This window comes from Xyrauchen texanus, chromosome 32 (assembly GCF_025860055.1).
Source record: "Xyrauchen texanus isolate HMW12.3.18 chromosome 32, RBS_HiC_50CHRs, whole genome shotgun sequence".
Taxonomy (NCBI): Eukaryota; Metazoa; Chordata; class Actinopteri; order Cypriniformes; family Catostomidae; genus Xyrauchen; species Xyrauchen texanus.
The window spans coordinates 17046278-17068055 of NC_068307.1; the positions used below are offsets into that span (position 1 = coordinate 17046278).

At 36.0% G+C, this 21778-nt stretch overlaps 1 protein-coding gene across 2 annotated transcripts; it reads right to left on the bottom strand.

Annotated features, from left to right (window-relative positions):
• Nucleotides 1–68: 68 nt before the first annotated feature.
• On the bottom strand, nucleotides 69–16689 carry LOC127625848 (elongation of very long chain fatty acids protein 1-like). 2 transcript variants are annotated; one of them, XM_052101260.1, is made up of 8 exons: nucleotides 16500–16689; nucleotides 4618–4719; nucleotides 2998–3188; nucleotides 2722–2802; nucleotides 2584–2640; nucleotides 2387–2492; nucleotides 1054–1190; nucleotides 69–920 (listed from the first exon to the last, which is right to left on the bottom strand). In XM_052101260.1, exons 2-8 carry the CDS (start codon nucleotides 4676–4678, stop codon nucleotides 579–581), a joined length of 975 nt encoding a protein of 324 aa, XP_051957220.1. In that variant the 5' UTR covers nucleotides 4679–4719; nucleotides 16500–16689; the 3' UTR covers nucleotides 69–578. The 2 variants fall into 2 exon arrangements, with proteins under 2 accessions (XP_051957220.1, XP_051957219.1); XM_052101259.1 differs by having other exon boundaries at nucleotides 16450–16688.
• Between the last annotated feature and the right edge of the window lie 5089 nt (nucleotides 16690–21778).

Consider the following 21778-nt stretch of genomic DNA (forward strand, 5'->3'; position numbering starts at 1 on the left):
ATATGCCATAAATATTCATGCAAATCATAAAGCATCACTAACAGTACACAAAATAAACAGATACTGTATCTGTATTTTAAAATTGTATTTATTTTTTGTATTTCATTTAACATTTTTGAGTAACAATATTTTTTACCACATCAATCCCATTATTTATAAGGTAAAAATATTTACAGATGTATTTCAAGTTTACTGAAGTTGACTGTACAGTGTCTGCTAATGGGGGGTATGAAAGACACGTGTGTGTGTGTGTGTGTCTGTGAATTTAGTCTGCTTGGATAAACTATGACATCATGAGCAACATCAGCTGAGAATACCACCAGTCACTACACTTCCTCTTCATACATTGTGCTCAATAATTATTTTCTCTTTTTCTTATGACAAAAACAATATACAAACAGGGATCAAACTCATTCATATCCCTGTGTACTAATTAAATGTACATATTAAAACAAAAAACAACAAAGATCTGAAAAGAAAATCCTTGAAAATAAAAGTCCCAAAACACTCTTTGGACTCCATAGTGCTTCAAGCAGGTTCTCCTGGTCATCCGTTTTGGGTCTTCTCATCCTAAGCGCTCAAGATTTCTTCATCTTGCCATTGAAAGTGCTACCATTCTCATGGTGTTTCTTCCCATTGCTCAAGCCATTTTCATGGTGCGTGCTGTGGCCGTTTGAAACCACCATCGAGCCATTGGCCAGAGTTGTGCTTCCATTGGCCTTGCCGTTCTGGGCGAGCTGTTGGTTGTTCTTTGGTAGCCTCTTGCCTTTTACGTACGCCTGGTACCAGAAGTTAGAGAAGAGCACGAAGAAGAAGGTTCCATACATCCAGATGAGGTGGATGAACAGAGGAACCTGGTAGTCACAGCTCTTCATGAAGTACCACTGGGTTGCATGAAGGGAGACCAGTACAAACTGAGTCTGTGGAGGAGGATTAATAGGTCTGATTGCATTATGTGATTCTAATATGGTTTAAGAGACATCTTAAGATAGGGTGAGCACACTGAGATTTATTTTTAATGTCAAGTTTTATGAAGCTCTATAATGCACATACCAGCTGGATTGCAGTCATGTATTTTTTCCACCAGAGGAATTTCTGGAAGCGAGGTCCGGCGGCAGAGAGGCCGTAGTAGAAGTACATGATCACATGGACACAAGAGTTGACCATAGCATGGAAAGAGCCCATTCCACCTGGAAGTCACATTTAGATCATAATTAGATATACTGATCATTCACTGCAGTGAGTCTTTAAAGGAGTCATATCATACATTTAATGTATTAAATTATAAAAAGATCCATGCTGAAATGTGCCACATAAACATTTAGTATGGGACTGAAATGATCTTGTTGAAAACAACTTCGGCCACTCCCTATAGGTGTCAATGAAGTCTGTCTGGAATCAGAAAGCTGCAAAAGTTCAAAATTAGTTGTTTTTGCAGCTTGGTTTCAATAAATGCTATTTTTGGACTGGGGAGGAAGTTGAGTTCTAAAATTTACAGTATGTTTTCATAGTACAAGCAGCTCTTTATCTCAAAGATTAGGGAAAATTGGATTCCTCATATGACATGACCCCTGTAAAACAATCAACCAAGGAAAAGTATGGATCTTTTTTAATAACACTATATACCCTCACTGAGCACTTTATTAGGAACACTATGGTCCTAATAAAGTGCCTGTTGTGGTCTTCTGCTTTTATAGCCCATCTGTTTCATGGTTCGATGTGTTGTACATTCTGAGATGCTATTCTGCTCAATACAATGGTGCAAAGTGGTTATCTGAGTTTCTGTAGCATTTGTCAGCTCAAGCCATTTTGGCCATTCTCCGTTGACCTCTCTCATCAAGAAGGCCTTTCCGTAGGCAGAACTGCTGCTCACTGAATGTTTTTTTGACCATTCCGAGTAAATTCTAGAGACTTTTGTGCATGAAAATCCCAGGAGATCAACAGTTACAGAAATACTCAAACCAGCCATTCTGGCACCAACAATCATGCCACGGTCAAAATCAGTGAGATCAAATATTTTCCCCATACTGATAAACAAACTGAAGCTCCTGACCCGTATCTGCTTGATTTTATACACTGCTGCCACATGATTGGCTGATTAGATAATCACAATAAGTAGGTGTGCAAGTGTTCCTAATAAAGCGCTCAGTGAGTGTGTAACTTCTATTTAAAAGGCAAAAGACTGTGACACAGAGCTTAGCACCTTATTTACAAGAGTCATCAGTACATGCCTTGGCTTATGGAAAATTGTCAAAACCACATCCTACTGGTATCCAAGTTTATCAAGGTCCAGTAACGGGTCACATCACTGAAACTGTGCGTATCACCCATGTGAAAATCTGCCAGTTGGTAAACGTGACCCAGATAGCTCAGCAGATTGACCCACCTGGAGCATAGCTTACACCCCACCACCACGTCCAGGGCAAGAAGGAATGATGGAAGATGTGCAGGAAAGTGATCTGACTGTGTTTCTTACGCAGTACAAAAAACACCTGAACAAAAAAATTACAACAATAACTAAATGAACTGACTCACTAACACAATAAAAATTGTCCATTTTTGAGTAACACATTTAAATCTTACCGTGTCCATAAGTTCAATGAATTTTGTGAACAGGAATAACCAGGCAACATTCACCATCTGGGGGGGGAGAGGTGTCTTTAACACAAAGAATTTGAATATTCATTATAAAGAATTGCCTACATGGATCATAAATCTTACCCTGAGCCCATTAGGGCTGTCGGAATAATCACATGGGTCACATCTCCACGTGTATTCTGTGGCCCATCCTGCCATCAAGAACTAGAGATTACATTAAGCAAAAAAATACAATCCATTAAATTCTTACTTTGCTTTTGAGATTTTATACAGGGACAAAAACATGGGCTAGGATCAGTGTTATCCATCACTAATCCATTATGGATAAAAAAAAAACTGCAAGCACATTTATTCCATTTGGCTGTGTGATTATGTGCAAATATCTGCTCACACTCTCACCTCATATACAATGTATAGAGACAGGGCAACCAAGGACAGATTGTAGACTATCATAGCTTCTTTTAGCTGGAAAGGTTTGCGGTTGGCCATAAACTTAGGGCCAGCATACAATACAAAGAAAAGATAAGCAAGCAGAATAGCACTCATATTGACTGGACTATCCATGAGAAGATATTTCTGCAACCGGGGGTCTAAAAAAAGAGAAAAAAAACAATTAAGCTCTTTCAGCTCTTTCATGCATCAACAGCTTAAAGATTCCAAACTGATTCTAATGATTGTATTGATATATTAAAATTAGATCCAACATGTTGAGATTGTTTATCCAGACACAGATTTAATTGAGGTTTTAATAAGTTACAGACTGATATATCTGCAGATACTATACTTGATATTTTTGAATAACTTTCCAATTTGGCAGATTAAAGGGATAGTTCACCCAAAAATTAAAATTCTCTTGTCATTTGCTCATCCTCATGCCATCCCAGATGTGTGACATTTATTCTTCTGCTAAACACAAACAGAGGTTTTTAGAAGAATATTACAGCTCTGTAGGTGCATACAATGTCAACAGGGTCCAAAACTTTTAAGCTCAAAAAAGCACAAAGGCAGCATAAATGCAATTTATAAGATAGGTGTGATATAAATATATAAAATATATAAATGATAGGTGTGAGTGAGAAACCGCAACATTTTTAAGTAATTTTTTACTATATATTCTCCTTCCTGCCCAGTAGGTGGTGATATGCATAAACAATACGAATTGCCAAAAACAAAAGAAGAAAGTGAAAGTGGATATTGATAGGAGATCTTAAATATTGATCTGTTTCTCACCCACATTTATAATGCGTAAGATATGGATTACATCACTGGAGGCTTATGGAAAACTTTTGTTGCCTTTATGTGCTTTTTGACCTTCAAAGTTCTTGCATTATATAGACCTACAGAGCTGAGACATTCATCAAAAATCTTCAGTTGTGTTCAGCGGACGAAAGAAAGTCATACACATCTGGGATGCCATGAGGGTGAGTAAATGATGAGAGAATTTAGGGTGAACTACTCCTTCAAGCACATATGCTTCCACTTGTTTTCATCCAAAATACACTGACAGCCTTGTTAACTGATAATGAACAATATCTGTTTTTTAATTCTTTTATTGAATTTGAGTAAATATAGTGCAAAATTGAGGTTCATTTCAGCAACTGTAAGTACAATAAAACCTAAAATGCATTCTACATACAAGTATGTGAACACTAACACTTCTAACCATGCACGCTTTGACCTGCACACTGCCATCTTTGCTCATGGGCAATAAAAGTTCAACAAAATGTACCGTACGTCAACTACAGCAAACCGGGACAATTCAAGTCCATTTCATACTTTAAAGAGCCCTCTAAACAAATCTGCCATAAAGATTTATTTTAGATTTATTACCATTAGCCATATAATAAGCCATAAGACCACCATGTTTCTAGATCTCTGTATTGATGTCGGCCATTGAAATAAATAGCCATACAAGTCCACCACTATATGCTGAAAAGAGCATAACTTAATTCAGGACTATAGTTTTTCTGTGTCTAGGAAATCATCCATAATGTAAAATACATGCATTGTTCATTTTACCTCTTCCTGCTAATAGGCCATCATAAACCTCCAGTACTCTGTCTCTCAAGGTCTCCAGCATCTTCACTGACGTCAGTTTCACGTTTAGCTACACAATGGCACCTGTGAGGGGGACGAGAGAGATGTTGCCATCCATTAGTTATAGTCACGTGGTACAAAACAGGCTTGTGATTCCAAGTGGAAAAAAACAAACACTGGCTTATCTGTCAACAGTTGCCTCAAGTTAATGCCAGACAATAAATGCAGCTAGTGTTTGTAAGGGATGGCACAGATTCACTGGATCAGGTGACTGCAAGTGCCAAGCAAGTGAAAATAAAAGACCTTGAACTGCACACTGGAAACATGTGATGTTAAGTTTGTGTCCAGTTAACATCCTCTACCCAGATGCTTTCTCATCAATGTGACTTATTAGAAACTGCATGCATAGTGTTAGGGACTACAGTTGAAGTCAGAAGATTACATACACCTCAGCCAAATACATTTAAACTCAGTTATTCACAATTCCTGACAGTCGAAGAAAACATTCCCTGTCTTAGGTCAGTTAGGATCACTTTATTTTAAGAATGTAAAATGTCAAAATAGTAGTGAGAATGATTTATTTCAGCTTTTATTTCTTTCATCACATTCCCAGTGGGTCAGTAGTTTACATATATTTTGTTAGTATTTGGTAGCATTGCCTTTAAATTGGGTAACTTGGGTAAAATGTTTTTGGTAGCCTCAAGCTTCTCACAATAAGTTGCTGGAATTTTGGCCCATTCCTCCAGACAGAACTTGTGTAACGGAGTCAGGATTGTAGGACTTCTTGCTCGCACATGCTTTTACAGTTCTGCCCACAAATTTCGGATTGAGGTCAGGGCTTTGTGATGGCTACTCAAATCCCTTTGTTGTCCTTAAGCCATTTTCCACAACTTTGGGCAACTTAAGTATAATGATGGTCATTATAGCCAAACAGTTACATTTTTGTTTCATCAGATCAGAGGAGATTTCTCCAAAAAGTAAGATCTTTTTCCCCATGTGTACTTGCAAACTGTAGTCTGGCTTTTTTATGGCGGTTTTGGAGCAGTGGCTTCTCCCTTATGGAGCAGCCTTTCAGGTCATGTCGATATAGGACTCGTTTTACTGTGTATATATATATATATATATATATATATATATATATATATATATATATATATATATATAGATACTTTTCAATCCGTTTCCTCCAGCATCTTCACAAGGTCCTTTGATGTTGTTCTGTGATTGATTTGCATTTTTTGCACCAAACTACGTTCCTCTATAGGAGAGGGAATGAGTCTCCTTCCTGAGCGGTATGATGGCTGCATGGTCCCATGGTGTTAATACTTACATAATACATACTATTGTTTGTAAAGATGAACGTGGTGCCTTCGGGCATTTGGAAATTGCTCCCAAGGATGAACCAGACTTGTGGAAATCCACATTTTTTCTAGGAATTTTCTCTACTTAATGTATATAAAATTCTGACCCACTGGAATTGTGATATAGTCAATTAAACGTGAAACAATCCGTTTGTAAACAATCGTTGGAAAAATTACTCGTCTCATGGACAAAGTAGATATCCTAAACGATTTGCCAAAACTATAGTTTGCTAATATGAAATCTGTGGAGTGGTTCAAAAATGAGTTTAAATGACTTCAACCTAAGTGTATGTAAACTTCTGACTTCAACTGTAAATGACTGGCTTAGGGTCAACAAATAAATATTGAGAATGTATCATATATCACATGAGCATTGCTACGGAGGTATCTTCAGTTGCCTTTACCAAAGCAAGCATCACCATAAGGATTGCTCATCCTCAAAAATCGAAACCCTAAACTCAAAGTATTAAACATCACAATGTAACATGTCCTGCATAATTAGAAGCAATTCACAGTCTAGTCTTTTTATATTTATCCAACACATCCAACCATTTCTGCCATTACATTCCCTTGCACTGTATATAACAGATTTGTATTTAGATGTATGTATGTGTATGTCTTTTGTGTATTCTATATATACTTAATTTTCAATTAAATAATTTTTTTATATATTTTTTTTAATCGTTAATTATTTTCTATTATTATCTATGTCTTGTTGCTGTTTTGTATTGTTGTGCACTGGAAGCTTCTGTCACCAAGACACATTTCTTGTATGTGTAAACATACTTGGCAATAAAGCTGATTCTGATATATGTGCTACAGGCAGGAATGCTACCACAAATTGCGGAGTGGCTTGCCATTACAAAACTCTTATGACAAGTTGTAATACTAGAACGAGTTGGCGAAATCGCAAACATGTAACTAACTATGAATTAAATGAACAATGCTTTTAACAATTTTCCCTAAGTTTAACTCCAAACCAAAATCTAAACCATAAAGTCAAATCACTTATCCAAAGCCAAAAACTAAGCATGAGTAGAAAGTAGTGTTGTCAAAAGTACCGGTACTTCGGTACCAAGTCTGTACTGAAATAAAAAAAGATGTAACGATACCAGTGTTTCTGCAGTACCGGTAGTACATACTCGTGTCATGCACAAATTAGATGTCCTAAATGTGTTGCCAAAACTATAGTTTACTAGTATGAAGTCTGTGGAGTGGTTAAAATATTTGTTTTAATGACTTCAACCTAAGTGTACGTAAACTTCTGACTTCAGCTGTATGTACTGTACACTTATTCACTTCATGTGTACTGATTGATTGGACTGTTATCCGTTTCAATTACACTTGACCATTTAAAGTAAATGAGTCTCTGCAAAGCTGATACAGATCTGATCAAGTATATACAAATACAGCAGAATTTATTTTCTGTGATGAGGTTAATGTCATGCAGGGAAATTCTGCAATCATTTTAAAAGATACTTTTGTTTTTATAAGTTTGAGAGAGTTTCTGTCGAACACTTAATTGGTTCAAGTTTAAAAATGTGTGGCCGAACAACCGGATGTATTCATATAGTAGATGGTAAACAAATTAATTTCAGTAAATAAAAGTAGTTTTATCTCATGTGAGTGTATATGAATAGTACATCCGTTTAAAATAATTTCTTTAGGGGTAAAACTATTTTAAGAGTTAAATAAATGACATAATATCCCTCTTTCCCTCCCGAACATGTTTTGTTTTTCTAGGTCGATATGGTCTGATGTTTGGGGTGTGGCCACAGGAGGGAGTGGAACCGCAGATGTGAGGTAATCACCTTAACCTTTGTGAAACGCTCTGTCACCTTGAACAATATATTAAAGGTTGAGCTTCAACACTATAAATGTACTTATGATGTATACACCTACCGAGAGGAAGGAGAGTCAGCTCTTATCAAATATCTGTGTCCCTACAGAATGCTGGGTAAACACAGGAGGGGTTCAGGTGTGTCTCACACAACAGTGAGCTGGAAAAGAGAGGATTTCATGAGCCACCAGCATCTGAGTCTCTCCCCATCAAAGAGCACTTCAGTTTGAAAACGTTCTTTTGAATAAGACAAAATAACTACAGTGGGCTGTGGAGTGATTCTACAATGACAGTATAGAGACAGCTTCAGAATTCCCCCCACATTAACGGTTTATTCACTAACTGATATATATATTAACAAACACAGTGAAAAGTAAAATGTTGCGTTTGGTTAAGAGCTGCACTAAAAAAAACTATTTTGTGATTTAGTAAATATAGCAGAAAAGATTATGTACTTTCTACACTGAATATTTTAAAGCTTGAAAATGAAAATATTAAGTGAATTCTACATTCAAACATGTAAAAATAAATGCTCTAGCCTATAAGTAAATATTATTTATGATTGACAGTTATCTTTGGGAATGATACATGACACATTGTAAAGTAGAAAACCTTGTCATATGTATTTGCTAATTTGAGTAAATTTCATTGATAAATATAATAAGTACATTTTACTTAACTTATCGAAGCTGGTGTTCCCAGCATGCACTGGGCTTGAATAATTAATGCAATTGCATTGTTTCACTGTTTGTAAGTTTACTTAACTGTTTTTATAGTTCATTTTGTTGTTCCATTTGGTAACTTCTTATTTTGTAAAGTCTAAAGATAATTTTCTACTCAAAATTACCCGATCATGGTCAAAAAAGTTATATGTTGATTGTCACTCTCATCGTGTTTTGTGCACCAAGGGTTGAGGTCTCTGTATTCTGTTTCTATCACCAGTAATGCAAGGTACATAATTTATTGTGTTTGAAAGGGAAGATCTAAACATGACACGTTCATTGAAATATTACCAAGTTTATTTAAGTACCATGTCTATCATATTTGCAAGTAAAGGTTACTGTATTTACTAACATATTTAAGTTAAATTTACTCACTTTAATATTATGTCATGAAGTATAATAGATTTTAGTTAATTTTATACCATTAAGATTTACTTGCAAAATAAAAATTAAGTAAATCTTACTATAAGGTTTATTCAATGCATGCTCATCTGAGCCAACCAATTAAAACCTTTGATAAATTAACTTGAACCAGGAACATTTCAAATTAGGTATTCAAAATCTGATTTAAACCTGGAAATAGAAGTTTGGGGTTTTGAAAAATTACAAAAATATATTAATAACATAACATAAAAATGATGACATAAAATGTATACAAAATAACATTCTAGGTCCATAATAAAATTAGCCAATTTGTGACATTGACCATGTTAACCCCACTGTACAAAAGGTCAGATTTCCTTGCTTCTGTTCAAACACACAAGGTGCTCATTGGAACATTCTCAAATCACGCTGGGATAACATACCTCATCAGCTTTTGCTTAATATAGTTCATGCCAGCCCCAATGAATCCTTACATTAAAGAAAAAAATGGGACATACCAAGTTTTAAGATAGAAGCAAACAGATACAGGCTTTTGAACCATACTGTGTGTGTGTGTATACATACACACACATATACATATACAGTATATATACACATACATACACATATACAGTATATATACACATACATACACATACACAGTATATATACACATACATACACATATACATATACAGTATATATACACACACATATACATATACAGTATATATACACATACATACATATATATATATAAATTACACATACACATATATATATATATATACACACACACACACACACACACATACATATATATATATATATATACACACATACATTTACATATATATACACACACACACACCACCGGTCAAAAGTTTTGAAATGCTTGCTCATTCTTTGTTATAATTTTTTTCCACATTTTAGAATAATAGTAAAGTTAACAAAACTATGAAATAACATATATGGAACTATGGGAATTATTTTGTGACTAAACAAAATCCAAAATAAATAAATAAAAACTGTTATATTTTAGTATCTTCAAAGTAGTCACGCTTTACCTAGAATTTTCAGACATGTACTCTTGGCATTTTCTCAACCAACTTCTTGAGGTATCACCCAGGGATACTTTTTAAACAGCATTGAAGGAGTTCCCATCTATGTTGGGCACTTATTGGCTGCTTTTCTTAATTATTTGGTCCAAATCATCAATTTCAAAAACTTTTATAAAATGTTAATTGTGTGTACAAATCTATTTTCAAACATTTAAGTATACACCTTCAAATCAAAAGATTTTTAAGATTGTGAGATACATTTCAGTCAAGTGTTTCAAACCTTTTGACAGGTAGTGTATAGATATACTAAAATATAAGGGTAAAATTACTTTAGAGCTCAAATGTAGTTCACAGACCCATTCAGTAGTCACACACATAAGGATATTAATTTATAACCGTCCATTTAGATAATATAGCTGTAAATTGCTCATTTACAACCACCAGTAAATTATTTACCTGTATCAGCTGGAAAAACCTACCAACTCTACAACCGTTCTTGTGATAACATACAGCGAGAGACAGACTAACTGGTTCTCATTGGCCAAAATAATGACTTCATGCAAAGGGAACTATAGCAACAACAGGGGATATTATTTAAGGGATCAATAAATGTTGTCTTTATCTTCTGAAGGCTCAGTTAAAATAAACGGCTCTGCTTTCCAGCCGCCCAAAATCTGCTGTAAAGCTGCAGCTTAAACTCTCTTAAAAAGCACCAAACACATTCTAACAATTTCAGACTGGTTATCTCACATACAGTATTTTCTGTGTAGATCCCTGGATTGGGGCACACTTTTGTCATTTGAGATAGTTGTGACACAGGCAAAGCTGTAGGCCATCAGACATGTCTCACGGATTGGTTTCTACGGAGCCTGATTGGAATCATGGACCACGTTTCTTCCCACACGTTCATCAAGAATGTGAATGCGGCAATCAGGTTAAACTGCCTCTTGGCCGCTATCGCTTCCAGGAGTCAGATTTTGTAAAAAACCGTGATAAATTTCCTTTTCTTTGTGCGTAAAATCTAAGAATTGAAAATACTGCAACATATTGGCCAGCAAGGGGATGTTAGGAGACCTAAGATAAGATAAGTGATGCACAGAGTTTAGCAAACATCCGAAAGGAAATGTAGGTAACCCCTACATAAAAATGTGTGTGAATGGAGTGTACAATATCAGAACTATTCCATTGTTAGTTTAGTATTGACATTACATTAAATAGATAAAAGTTCCTTGAAGCTCCTACAAAAGTAAAAATCTGAGAGGAAGTAGATGAGCAGGTCTTTCTGATCTTAGAATGTGTGAACGTGCCTTCATTCAGCTAGGTGTGACAGATGTTGTACAATCAGACGGCAAGTAAATGTTTCTAATCCTGTTCTAAAGGAGATCAATTAAAATCAGATGCACAAGGTGAAAACTAAGGGAATGGTCTAAACTAGTTTTTGAACACCAAAAGCAAGGTCCTTCGAGTGGTAATGTCATGAGCCACCATTAGTAATGGTTTAACCATAAAAAGGTTTAACTCCAAAATGACCTCCACATGACTCAGTCGAGTGTTGCCCAAAACATTCAAATCAGACAATTAGATAAGTGGATCCTAAACACATAAACCCATTCTCATTTATTAGATATGAGGGCAAAAAACCTGAATGCAAGCAGTGTACTGTCTTATCAGTAATCTAACTGTGTAAGATATGAGAGGCATCTACAAGACGTCTCAGAATTTTCAAATATTCACTAGACTGTTTGGCATGCCTGATGGAACGCATGCCTTGAGAACTAAACACGCTCACAGTCCAAATGCATACTGATAAAAACCATACTGTGGAGGTGAGGGCCTGGTCGAGCATTCGTCTGGCGAAAGAGGAAGCGGTAAGGGTTTTCAACTGAGATGAATTGCTGGTAATTGCTGTTTCTACATTTGCAGTGAGAGACAGGGAAAATAAAAAGGGGCCAGACCTCAGAGTGAGAGAGAGAGAACTCAGCTGACAAGCTACATGTGTGTTGGACGCTGCCATTTCCATAAAAGAACATACTGAGTGATTTATCTGAAGTTGCACCATTGCGCATTCAAGCGAATGTGTTGTGTTATTAATACATTTTCCTTCGAGTATAATTCACCGCCTCCCGCTTCTTCATTCCTTAAACCGGTTACAATACAAAAGAGCTTTGGATTTACAAGGTCTAATGGCCTAATTCTTCACTAATGCTGTATCAATATGACAGTCAATCCAAAACAATTCACCCAGTTTTTGTGTAGCCCTGGCCACTGACGAATATCATTGGTTATTGGTAGTATTATCCCACAGACAAATTGTTTAGGAAACTCGAGTGACCACACCATTTCAGAGAATTTCAATGTTGTGAGTTTATGGAAGAAACTAAATCCATGAGTTTAAAGAGTTTTGTGTACAAGACGCCCATGTATGAATTCATAATTAGGGGAATCATACAGATTTATTTCAGCAAAATTAGAATAAAACCACATCTGCTAAGCTTCGTAATAAGCATGACAAAGTGATTCGGGATTTGACTGCAGTGTTTAACATAAACAAGTTTGTGTAAAAACATTCATTCAGTGACTCTATGAAAGCAAAACAGCACTTCCAGCCCTTTCAGCTCTATATAGAAATTACCACTGTCGGGAGTACAGTGGGAAAAGCACATATAAAATAAACTAGACCCAATTAAACACGCCAATGTCAAATGTCAAAAGTCCCTTATGTTCACGTATTTGTGCTCATTCACCGAGGGAATCCCAGAGTTTTACATACGAGGGAAAAAATCATAAGAAATAATATTATTTAATATATAGTGTAAACTGGAACACTGCTTTCTCAAAAAACACTGCTCTCTTGCAATAAGCTGATGTAGTCAATGACACTTAATAAAACAACAACAACAACAAAAACTAAACAAAACACCTAATTTAGTGAAAGTTCAGAGCAAGGACTAAAACGGTTCAAGGAATGAAAACGAACTAAATTTTTGGCAGAACATAACCGAAAATGCGAACAAAGTCCCTTTTTAATTGTTCCAGAGAAAAAGTAATTATTTTTAAATGCTGGTAACAGGTTAATAATCAGTTCATTTTTTTATTTCATTAAACCAAAGACCAATGGGTTTGTCACAGTACATTTTCAGAATTACCCCATTTACTGTTGCCCCCAAAAAATGGGGCTTCACTCTTTTTAGTAGAACATGATAAGCATGTGCTTTGATCTTGAAGGAAACAGCTGCATCACATCTGTGGATCTAGACTTCTTAGAGATGCTGAAGACCTTTTAGACAACTAATATATATAATTACATATACAGGTGAAACTCGAAAAATTAGAATATGGTGCAAAAGTTCATTAATTTCAGTAATTCAACTTAAAAGGTGAAACTAATATATTATATAGACTCATTACAAGCAAAGTAAGATATTTCAAGCCTTTATTTGATATAATTTTGATGATTATGGCTTACAGCTTATGAAAACCCCAAATTCAGAATCTCAGAAAATTAGAATATTACATGAAATCAATAAAAAAAAAAGGATTTTAAATACAGAAATGTCGGCCCTCTGAAAAGTATAATCATGCATATGTACTCAGTACTTGGTTTGGGCCCCTTTTGCATTAATTACTGCCTCAATGCGGCGTGGCATTGATGCTATCAGCCTGTGGCACTGCTGAGGTGTTATGGAAGACCAAGATGCTTCAATAGCGGCCTTCAGCTCTTCTGCATTGTTTGGTCTCATGTCTCTCATCTTTCTCTTGGCAATGCCCCATAGATTCTCTATGGGGTTCAGGTCAGGCGAGTTTGCTGGCCAATCAAGCTCAGTAATACCATGGTCATTGAACCAGGTTTTGGTACTTTTGGCAGTGTGGGCAGGTGCCAAGTCCTGCTGGAAAATGAAGTCAGCATCTCCATAAAGCTTGTCTGCTGAAGGAAGCATGAAGTGCTCTAAAATGTCCCGGTAGACGGCTGCGTTGACTCTGGACTTAATAAAGCACAGTGGACCAACACCAGCCGATGACATGGCTCCCCAAACCAACACAGACTGTGGAAACTTCACACTGGACTTCAAGCATCTTGGATTGTGTGCCTCTCCATTCTTCCTCCAGACTCTGGGACCTTGGTTTCCAAATGAGATGCAAAATTTGCTCTCATCAGAAAAGAGGACTTTGGACCACTGAGCAACAGACCAGTTCTTTTTTCTTTAGCCCAGGTAAGACGTTTGACATTTGAAGCCCATGTCCAGGACCCGTCTGTGTGTGGTGGCTCTTGATGCAGTAACTCCAGCCTCAGTCCACTCCTTGTGAAGCTCCCCACACATTTGAATGGCCTTTTCCTGACAATCCTCTCCAGGCTATGGTCATCCCTGCTGCTTGTGCACCATTTTCTTCCACACTTTTCCCTTCCACTTAACTTTCTATTAATGTGCTTTGATACAGCACTTTGAGAACATCCAACTTCTTTTGCAATTACCTTTTGAGGCTTTCCCTCCTTGTGGAGGGTGTCAATGATGGTTTTCTGCACAACTGTCAGGTCAGCAGTCTTCCCCATGATTGTGAATTCAACTGAACCAGACTGAGAGACCATTTAAAGGCTCAGGAACCCTTTGCAGGTGTTTAGCTGATTAGAGTGTGACACTTTGAGCCTACAATACTGAACCTTTTCACAATATTCTAATTTTCTGAGATTCTGAATTTGGGGTTTTCATAAGCTGTAAGCCATAATCATCAAAATTATATCAAATAAAGGTTTGAAATATCTTACTTTGCTTGTAATGAGTCTATATAATATATTAGTTTCACCTTTTAAGTTGAATTACTGAAATTAATGAACTTTTGCACGATATTCTAATTTTTCGAGTTTCACCTGTACATGCATAATTAATCCAATGCAAGGAAAAATACAGAGGTAAACATTACATTTCTCAGTCTTCACTGAAATATTGTTAGGTATGATTTGCTAAGAAGCAGATCTGTAATTAAAACAAACAATTAAAATGAAATAAATTAAACATGAATTAAATAAAATGAGTTGCATAAGATGACGTTTGTAAGCAGGAGAGAGATATTTTGGCTACTAATTGATTTTAGAGGCCAAATGTACATTTTCGGGGATATATTTAATATTTTATATAGGCTACTGTATACCATGCTTGCTATGATTTCTATGCCGTTAATTCCCACACATGGGAAAAACAATAACTGCTTATATTTTATATGATTTTGATTGAGGCTAGTCGCTTGATTCTCTTGTGAGATCTGCTAACACTGCAACTGTTATATCACCCACTTTTGCACAGAGTACTGTCATTTTAAAAAGAATGCCATTGAACATACTTTTATTTCATTGTCACCATTTACCAGTTGGAAAGGAGGATGCGGCACTCCAGAACCGGAACGAAAAAATACAGTTTCTGCTCAGAACTAACCAAACATTTTAAATATTTTGTTTTTAGTCTCTGGTTAAAAGTGAATATCACAATACACCAATGGTCTCAGAAGATTAAACAGGAAAAAAGACCAACACAATGACCATTTATGGTAACATTTTCCTTTAAAAGCCCTTCAAACAGAAAAATAAGTCAAGTTATTATTGTGCACTGGCTTTCAGGTTCATAGAGGTCTACTCCTTCCTTCCTCTCACTTCCTCCCCTCCCTCTTTCAATCTTTCAACATACGGAAAGCATAAGCCCATATCCGGCCCTTTAAGTGTGCTCTGTGAGAATTAGCGGGCAGGCGTAAAATGACACCATTGCTAGCAGAGGAACCACCCTGCTCTCAGCCCGCTAGTCATGTGATAAGAGCTCATCAGGTCAGAAGCCACAGGCAGAAAGACATTTAAAGCAAACAGAACAATCACTAGCTTAGCAACAACTACAACTCTTAAAGGGATAGTTTAAACAAAATGGGAAAATCTGGTCATCATTTACTCACCCTCATGTTATTCCAAACCCGTATGACTCTCTTTCGTAGAACGTGAAAGGAGATGTAAGGCAGAATGTTTGCCTCAGTCACCATTCACTTTCATTGCATGCGGAGAAAGATGCAATGAAAGGGAATGGTGAATGTGGCAAAAATTCTGCCTATCATGTCCCTTTGTGCTCAATAGAAGAAAGTCAAATGAGTTAGGAACAACATCAGGGTGAATAAATTATGACCCTATCTCTTTAACCAAAACACTTGCATTTGATCAAGAATAAGGGTGGGGTTACACGCAGGCTGTGGCAACAGACATCCTGTGCATGAATCATTCGTGAAAAGGGGAACATGTTTAGAGTTATTTAGAAACAAAGGAAGAGACCAATCACACCATAAAAACAGTTATAAGGCGAAGACTCCACTTTAACATACTTTCTCATTACCAAACCAACACAACAAAACAACTACAGTCCTATTGCTGCTCAGTAAAGCAGGGGAAGTACCGACAGAAAAGTCTAGAAGTACAAGTATCTAAAATCCAAATGGCTCACCTTTAAAACCCTGCCTCCTCTATAAGTCCTGATGAGTGCCAGCAACCCACCTATTCTATTCTCCTTTCGCGTCTGTCCTCTCAAGCTGTTCAGAGAAAGAAACCAGGACAGCGGCAGTGGAAAGAGGGACAGAGAGAGAGAGAGAGAGAGAGAGAGAGAGAGAGAGGGGGACCAGAAGTGGAAGGAAAGAGAGACAGAGTATCAGTGTGTGCGTGTGTGTGTTTGTGTTTTAGAGAAATGATGGTGTGACTGGTACGGCTGGCCTCCTGGTCCCTCCCACCCTGACTCACTATGTGGATAAATAACTGGCTCTGAAACAGCACACTGGAGGAGAGATTGAAACCGGTAGTGGAAAGACAATGGAAGTGAGAAGTTTAAAGCAGCCGTTTCTTCAACTATGAACACTTTTGGTCCTGTGAACTCTCTTAAAAACTATTGAGAGTGTGAAAATGTTATGTAATGTATCCACTACCAATGTCCAAAAGTATATGAACAAGCATCACAGGACAAATCTGTAGTTTCTTTTGAAACATCATGAACATTTCCACCACATCTCAAATTATAAATTGTTTGATATTATTATGTGGTGGAAATGACATTTTAAACATATTTGGAAAACTCCTTTGTCTTGAGGTTAAATTCATAGCTAGCATTAATGCATCCTAAACACCACATGTAACTATCAACACACCATACGGCTTGATTAATAATGAACCAAGATTTTCTGTTCTGATACCTTGATTTTTATTATGTTCTTCACCAAGCATGCTCTTCACTGAAACTTGTCTCAGCGGCAACCAAGTACACTTCCTTTAAGATTTATCAACTTTATTAGTGGGGTCATTCCACAAAAGCAGTTCCTTTTCCATTTTAAAAATGTGATTTATATATACACATATATCATTTTTTATTTATTTAGTGTTAAAAATTACACTGCCACCTCAAGCTAAATTTAAAATTGTAATATATGTTGGAATATAGCCATGCCTTTAAAATTAAGGGTTGACATGTTTACAGTTTATTTAGCCATAACTAGATTTATGATCGATGTCATGACACTTCAAGGTATTCATCAGAATGCGAATGTAATGCTGATATTTCTATAATATCAGTTGTTTTCTGTACAACATAATGGTAACAATGATGACAATTAACCCTCTACTGGCAAACCTAACAAAATATAAGATAAATAGATTTAAAAAAAATAAAGGACACACTTGTACTTGTAGAATTCCGATTCTGAGAGAATGAAGATGTCATTATGACAAAGTTATTTTTATTTATGGAATCGTACATTTCAATAAGGGGGAGTTATGATGGTAACAGGGTTGAAAACTTAATGGCAAAACTTTTACGTTTAAAAAAAAAAAAAAAGTGTATGTGCATTAATACATAAAAATATAAAATATATAGATAAATTAGAAAATAAATACAAGCTTTTATAACCATTAATTTTTTTAAAGGCATCCTTGTAAAAAAATAAATATGATTTAAAATACTTAAAATACAGTTATAGGATTTTTGTGGATGCATTAAGAAAATTACCTATAACAACAAGTAATAAAAGTTTGCATCATTTATTCATTGTTAAAATCATTGTTTACACACAAGTTAATGAGGAACACAAACGGCACCGATTTCATGGAATGAACCCAGATATCATAGATTTTAAAATGTATTTTCATTATTTTAAGATTTAAAGTCTGGTTCGTGTACAAGGATTAAATAATAACATTTCTAAAAGTCATTCACATAAATGCATGATTAAAAAGTGTCCGGGACAGTTTTAATGTGACTTTCATATGAAGAAAAGTTAAAATCCGCTAAAATAAATAAGACACTAGGGTGTAAAAAAGTGCTTATAGAAACACTGAAGGGCTGGTTAGTATCGGTGAACTTCGTACAACCTATTTTGCAATCCACCGAACCCTTTTTAAATGCGGAGAACTCAACTAAACTGCAAAGCGTGCCCATAATTTTATTCACAAGCTGAGGTGGGAAATCAGAGAGAGACTCTGTTATCATGAAGGGGGCTATTGTTGTACACCGCCCGCTCCAACCAAGACAACAGAGAAAAAGCCCTGCAACACAATGCCGGCATCTATAACATCCCAATCCCTCATATAAACCAAAAAAATGCCTCCAGACCAACAAGAGAATAGTTTTCGGCAACCATACACAGCCCATTTTTAAAAACACCTTGTATTAGTTTGGCATAAACCCTGTAATTTATCTAACTTAACTAAACTACACTGAATCAGTAAAATAATTCTACAAAATCTATCCGGATGGGTTAGAAACATTTCTGGCATCAATCTAAAATGTCCAGACACAAAGGTTTTCTTTTTTCGAATCATGCAAAAGTTTACAAACAGGTGGCACAGTAACATATCAACTTGGCAAATGTCAAGTCTCCATTTGAATACAAGCAAAACCGTGTATATCCATGTATATATATATATATATATATATATATATATATATATATATATAAAACAACAACAGCATACATCAATCTAGCTGGCATTCATGATATGGGGTGCATTCAACATAATGAATTTAAGATATTTCCCACTACGAATAAGTCATCATACAACTCAATTCTGTTTGTAGTCGGTGATCACCTGACACATGGCCTGTTGTTTAAAGAACTGACATAAACCTGTTTCACATCTATTTGGCAAAGTGAGTAACAATTAAAACTGATAACATTTTGATTAAAGATTAAATGCACGTGAACTACCATCAACACTTTGTTTTGGCCAGGAGTTCAAATACCAGATAAGACAGCATGATCTTATGAAGTTAAATATTACACACAATAAAACATAGCCGTCACTAAAAATCTTGTCATAGAGATTATAAAAATTACTTGAAGAATTACTTAAGCAAAGACAACAAACACAAAACAATCATGTTCAGAGCCAAACTTACACTTGAGAAATACATGCAAGTCAGTGACAAAAAGTCCTAAAACCTGGTCAGTTTAATGAAGTGTGAAGAGCAAATATTTAAAAGTCAGATTACTAATTTGATCCAAAACACATTTGTGCATCGTCACATTGTCATTTAGGGTGCGATACATTTTTGAGATTATATGAATAGAAACACTTTTATTAAATTTTCAGTGTTTTAAATTGTTATATGTAATCACCACTCTCACCTTTTTGTTCAATCTGATTTCATCACTCATTGATTGGACAATCAATCATTAAAATGGGATTTGAAAAACATCAGAATTGTCTTCATCAGTGAACACGTGAGGCAGAACAACCAACACCACACTGAATTTCCACACTGTCATCTAATTTGACAAAAGACAATACAAGGATAAAACAGACTTGTGATTCATTATTTAATTTTATAATTTTTTTAATTTTGTAATTGAGTACTCAGGCATGTGATCGGACATCGCATAGGACAAAAAAAAGCAAGAAAATGTACTGAGCCAAGACTGAGATACAACAAACACACTTTACCTTTTATAGTGTCCAGAAATGTCACAGACTATTAAATGGAATATATATATTATTTTGGTTTATTACATATTCCATTGAGTTCTTTATTTAATTTAATTATTTACAAACACATAGCTATGGATGAGCACAAAACCACCCAAATAGTGTGTAGAAGTTGGACATTAACTTAGGACTCTCCTTGGTGTTCCTGTTGAGTTGTGTAAAATGGCACCCGCTAGAGGGCGCCACTTTCTCACAGCAGTGGACGCAGTATGCACTGTTTTCAAACGCAGCATTTTGCGTTTAAGTAATCAAACAAGGTAATATCACGGTTTCATCTTAATTCTATCCATAATGCTGCCTTGATTGATATCGTACCGATGTCTGCAAGACTTGGTGCTTAATTCTGATTTATTGCTCAGATCTGATTTTTGTTGTTTTTCGGTTCACATTCTTTTTAAAATGTGGCCAGTATCAGATTCCATTGTGAACTGGTCACTGTCTTGAACTAACCCGCATGCACAAAATAACTAAAGAGATGTCACATGCAGCACGCTGTCATACGGAAGTAAACTTGGAGGCCACTAAAGTCAGTGTTTACACGTTAATTTATAAGGTGATGTGCAGCGGAAGCCAGCGACTTTGTGAGCAAGCGATAAGGATGACGAGGATGAGGAGAAAGATAGCAAAATTGTTCCTCACTGTCCCTCCACGAATAATCAAAATATCTAAACGAATAGAATTAACATTCAAAGAATGAAAAAAGGAATAAAATAATATAGGCCTAAATGCTCAAGCGCACACACATTCGATCTGACTGTCTGCTCAGAATAACAACCTCAACTGTTATTTCTGTCAATCAGACATGCAGTGTCAACCAATGAACCAAAGATGCGTGATGGAGGGCGGAGTCAACTTATGTTGTTCAGATTGTATTTGTTTTGAATTGTTACATTTATACGCACTTTATATATTCATTATAAAGTTATACTTTAAATGCACATGTGAAATAGCATCATTTTTTACATTTATCTCAATTTGTGGGATGCTGCAGTTTTGCAAATTGTTATTTATTTTTCTTTGATATGGTGCAATATTCTATTATCAGTACTGCCGCTCCCTACACACACATACTACACAGTCTATGTAGGGCACCAACTCCCTAGGAGGACACCAGAAAGTCCACCGGCTGCCCTTACTCGCACGTTATACTTTATTCAAGGACCGGAAAACAGTTGCGTAACACAGATGATCGCTTCACACTCATATCAAGCTCATGACAGTTGTGCTGATCACTCTGTTATGAAAAAAAAACAGATCTGAGGTCACATGAGCAAAAAAAAATCTGATTTGGGCCACTTTTGCCTGCAGTCTGAACGTAGCCTAGAGGTCAGAGTCTGCAGGGTTTAAACATTTTTGGATGGTTTACTCCCCATTTATGTGAAAACGACAACTAATAAAAAGTAAACATCACATATTCTTCTACATAACATGGCTTTTATTATTTCTGGTTTTCGCATTTCAATTTACAGAGTTTTACAATGTGTGGTCTTCCAAAAACACATGTCCATCACATCCCGATCTAAGCTGGAAAAAGAAACGTATTTCTGGTTTGATATCAAACCATTTTAACACTTATTTCTCTGGAATAATTCAAATAAAATAGAATAAAATCCTGATGGTGAAAATCAGCAGCCTCCACCTCACGCATTCTCAATGCACACGTGCATGACGCTGAAGCAGCAGTGGTGACATCCAAGGGAAGGCTGACTGACACTTTGTCATTGGGCATCACGGGTCAGAAGTTTACATATACTTTGTTAGTATTTGGTAGCATTGACTTTAAATTGTTTAACTTAAGTCAAACATTT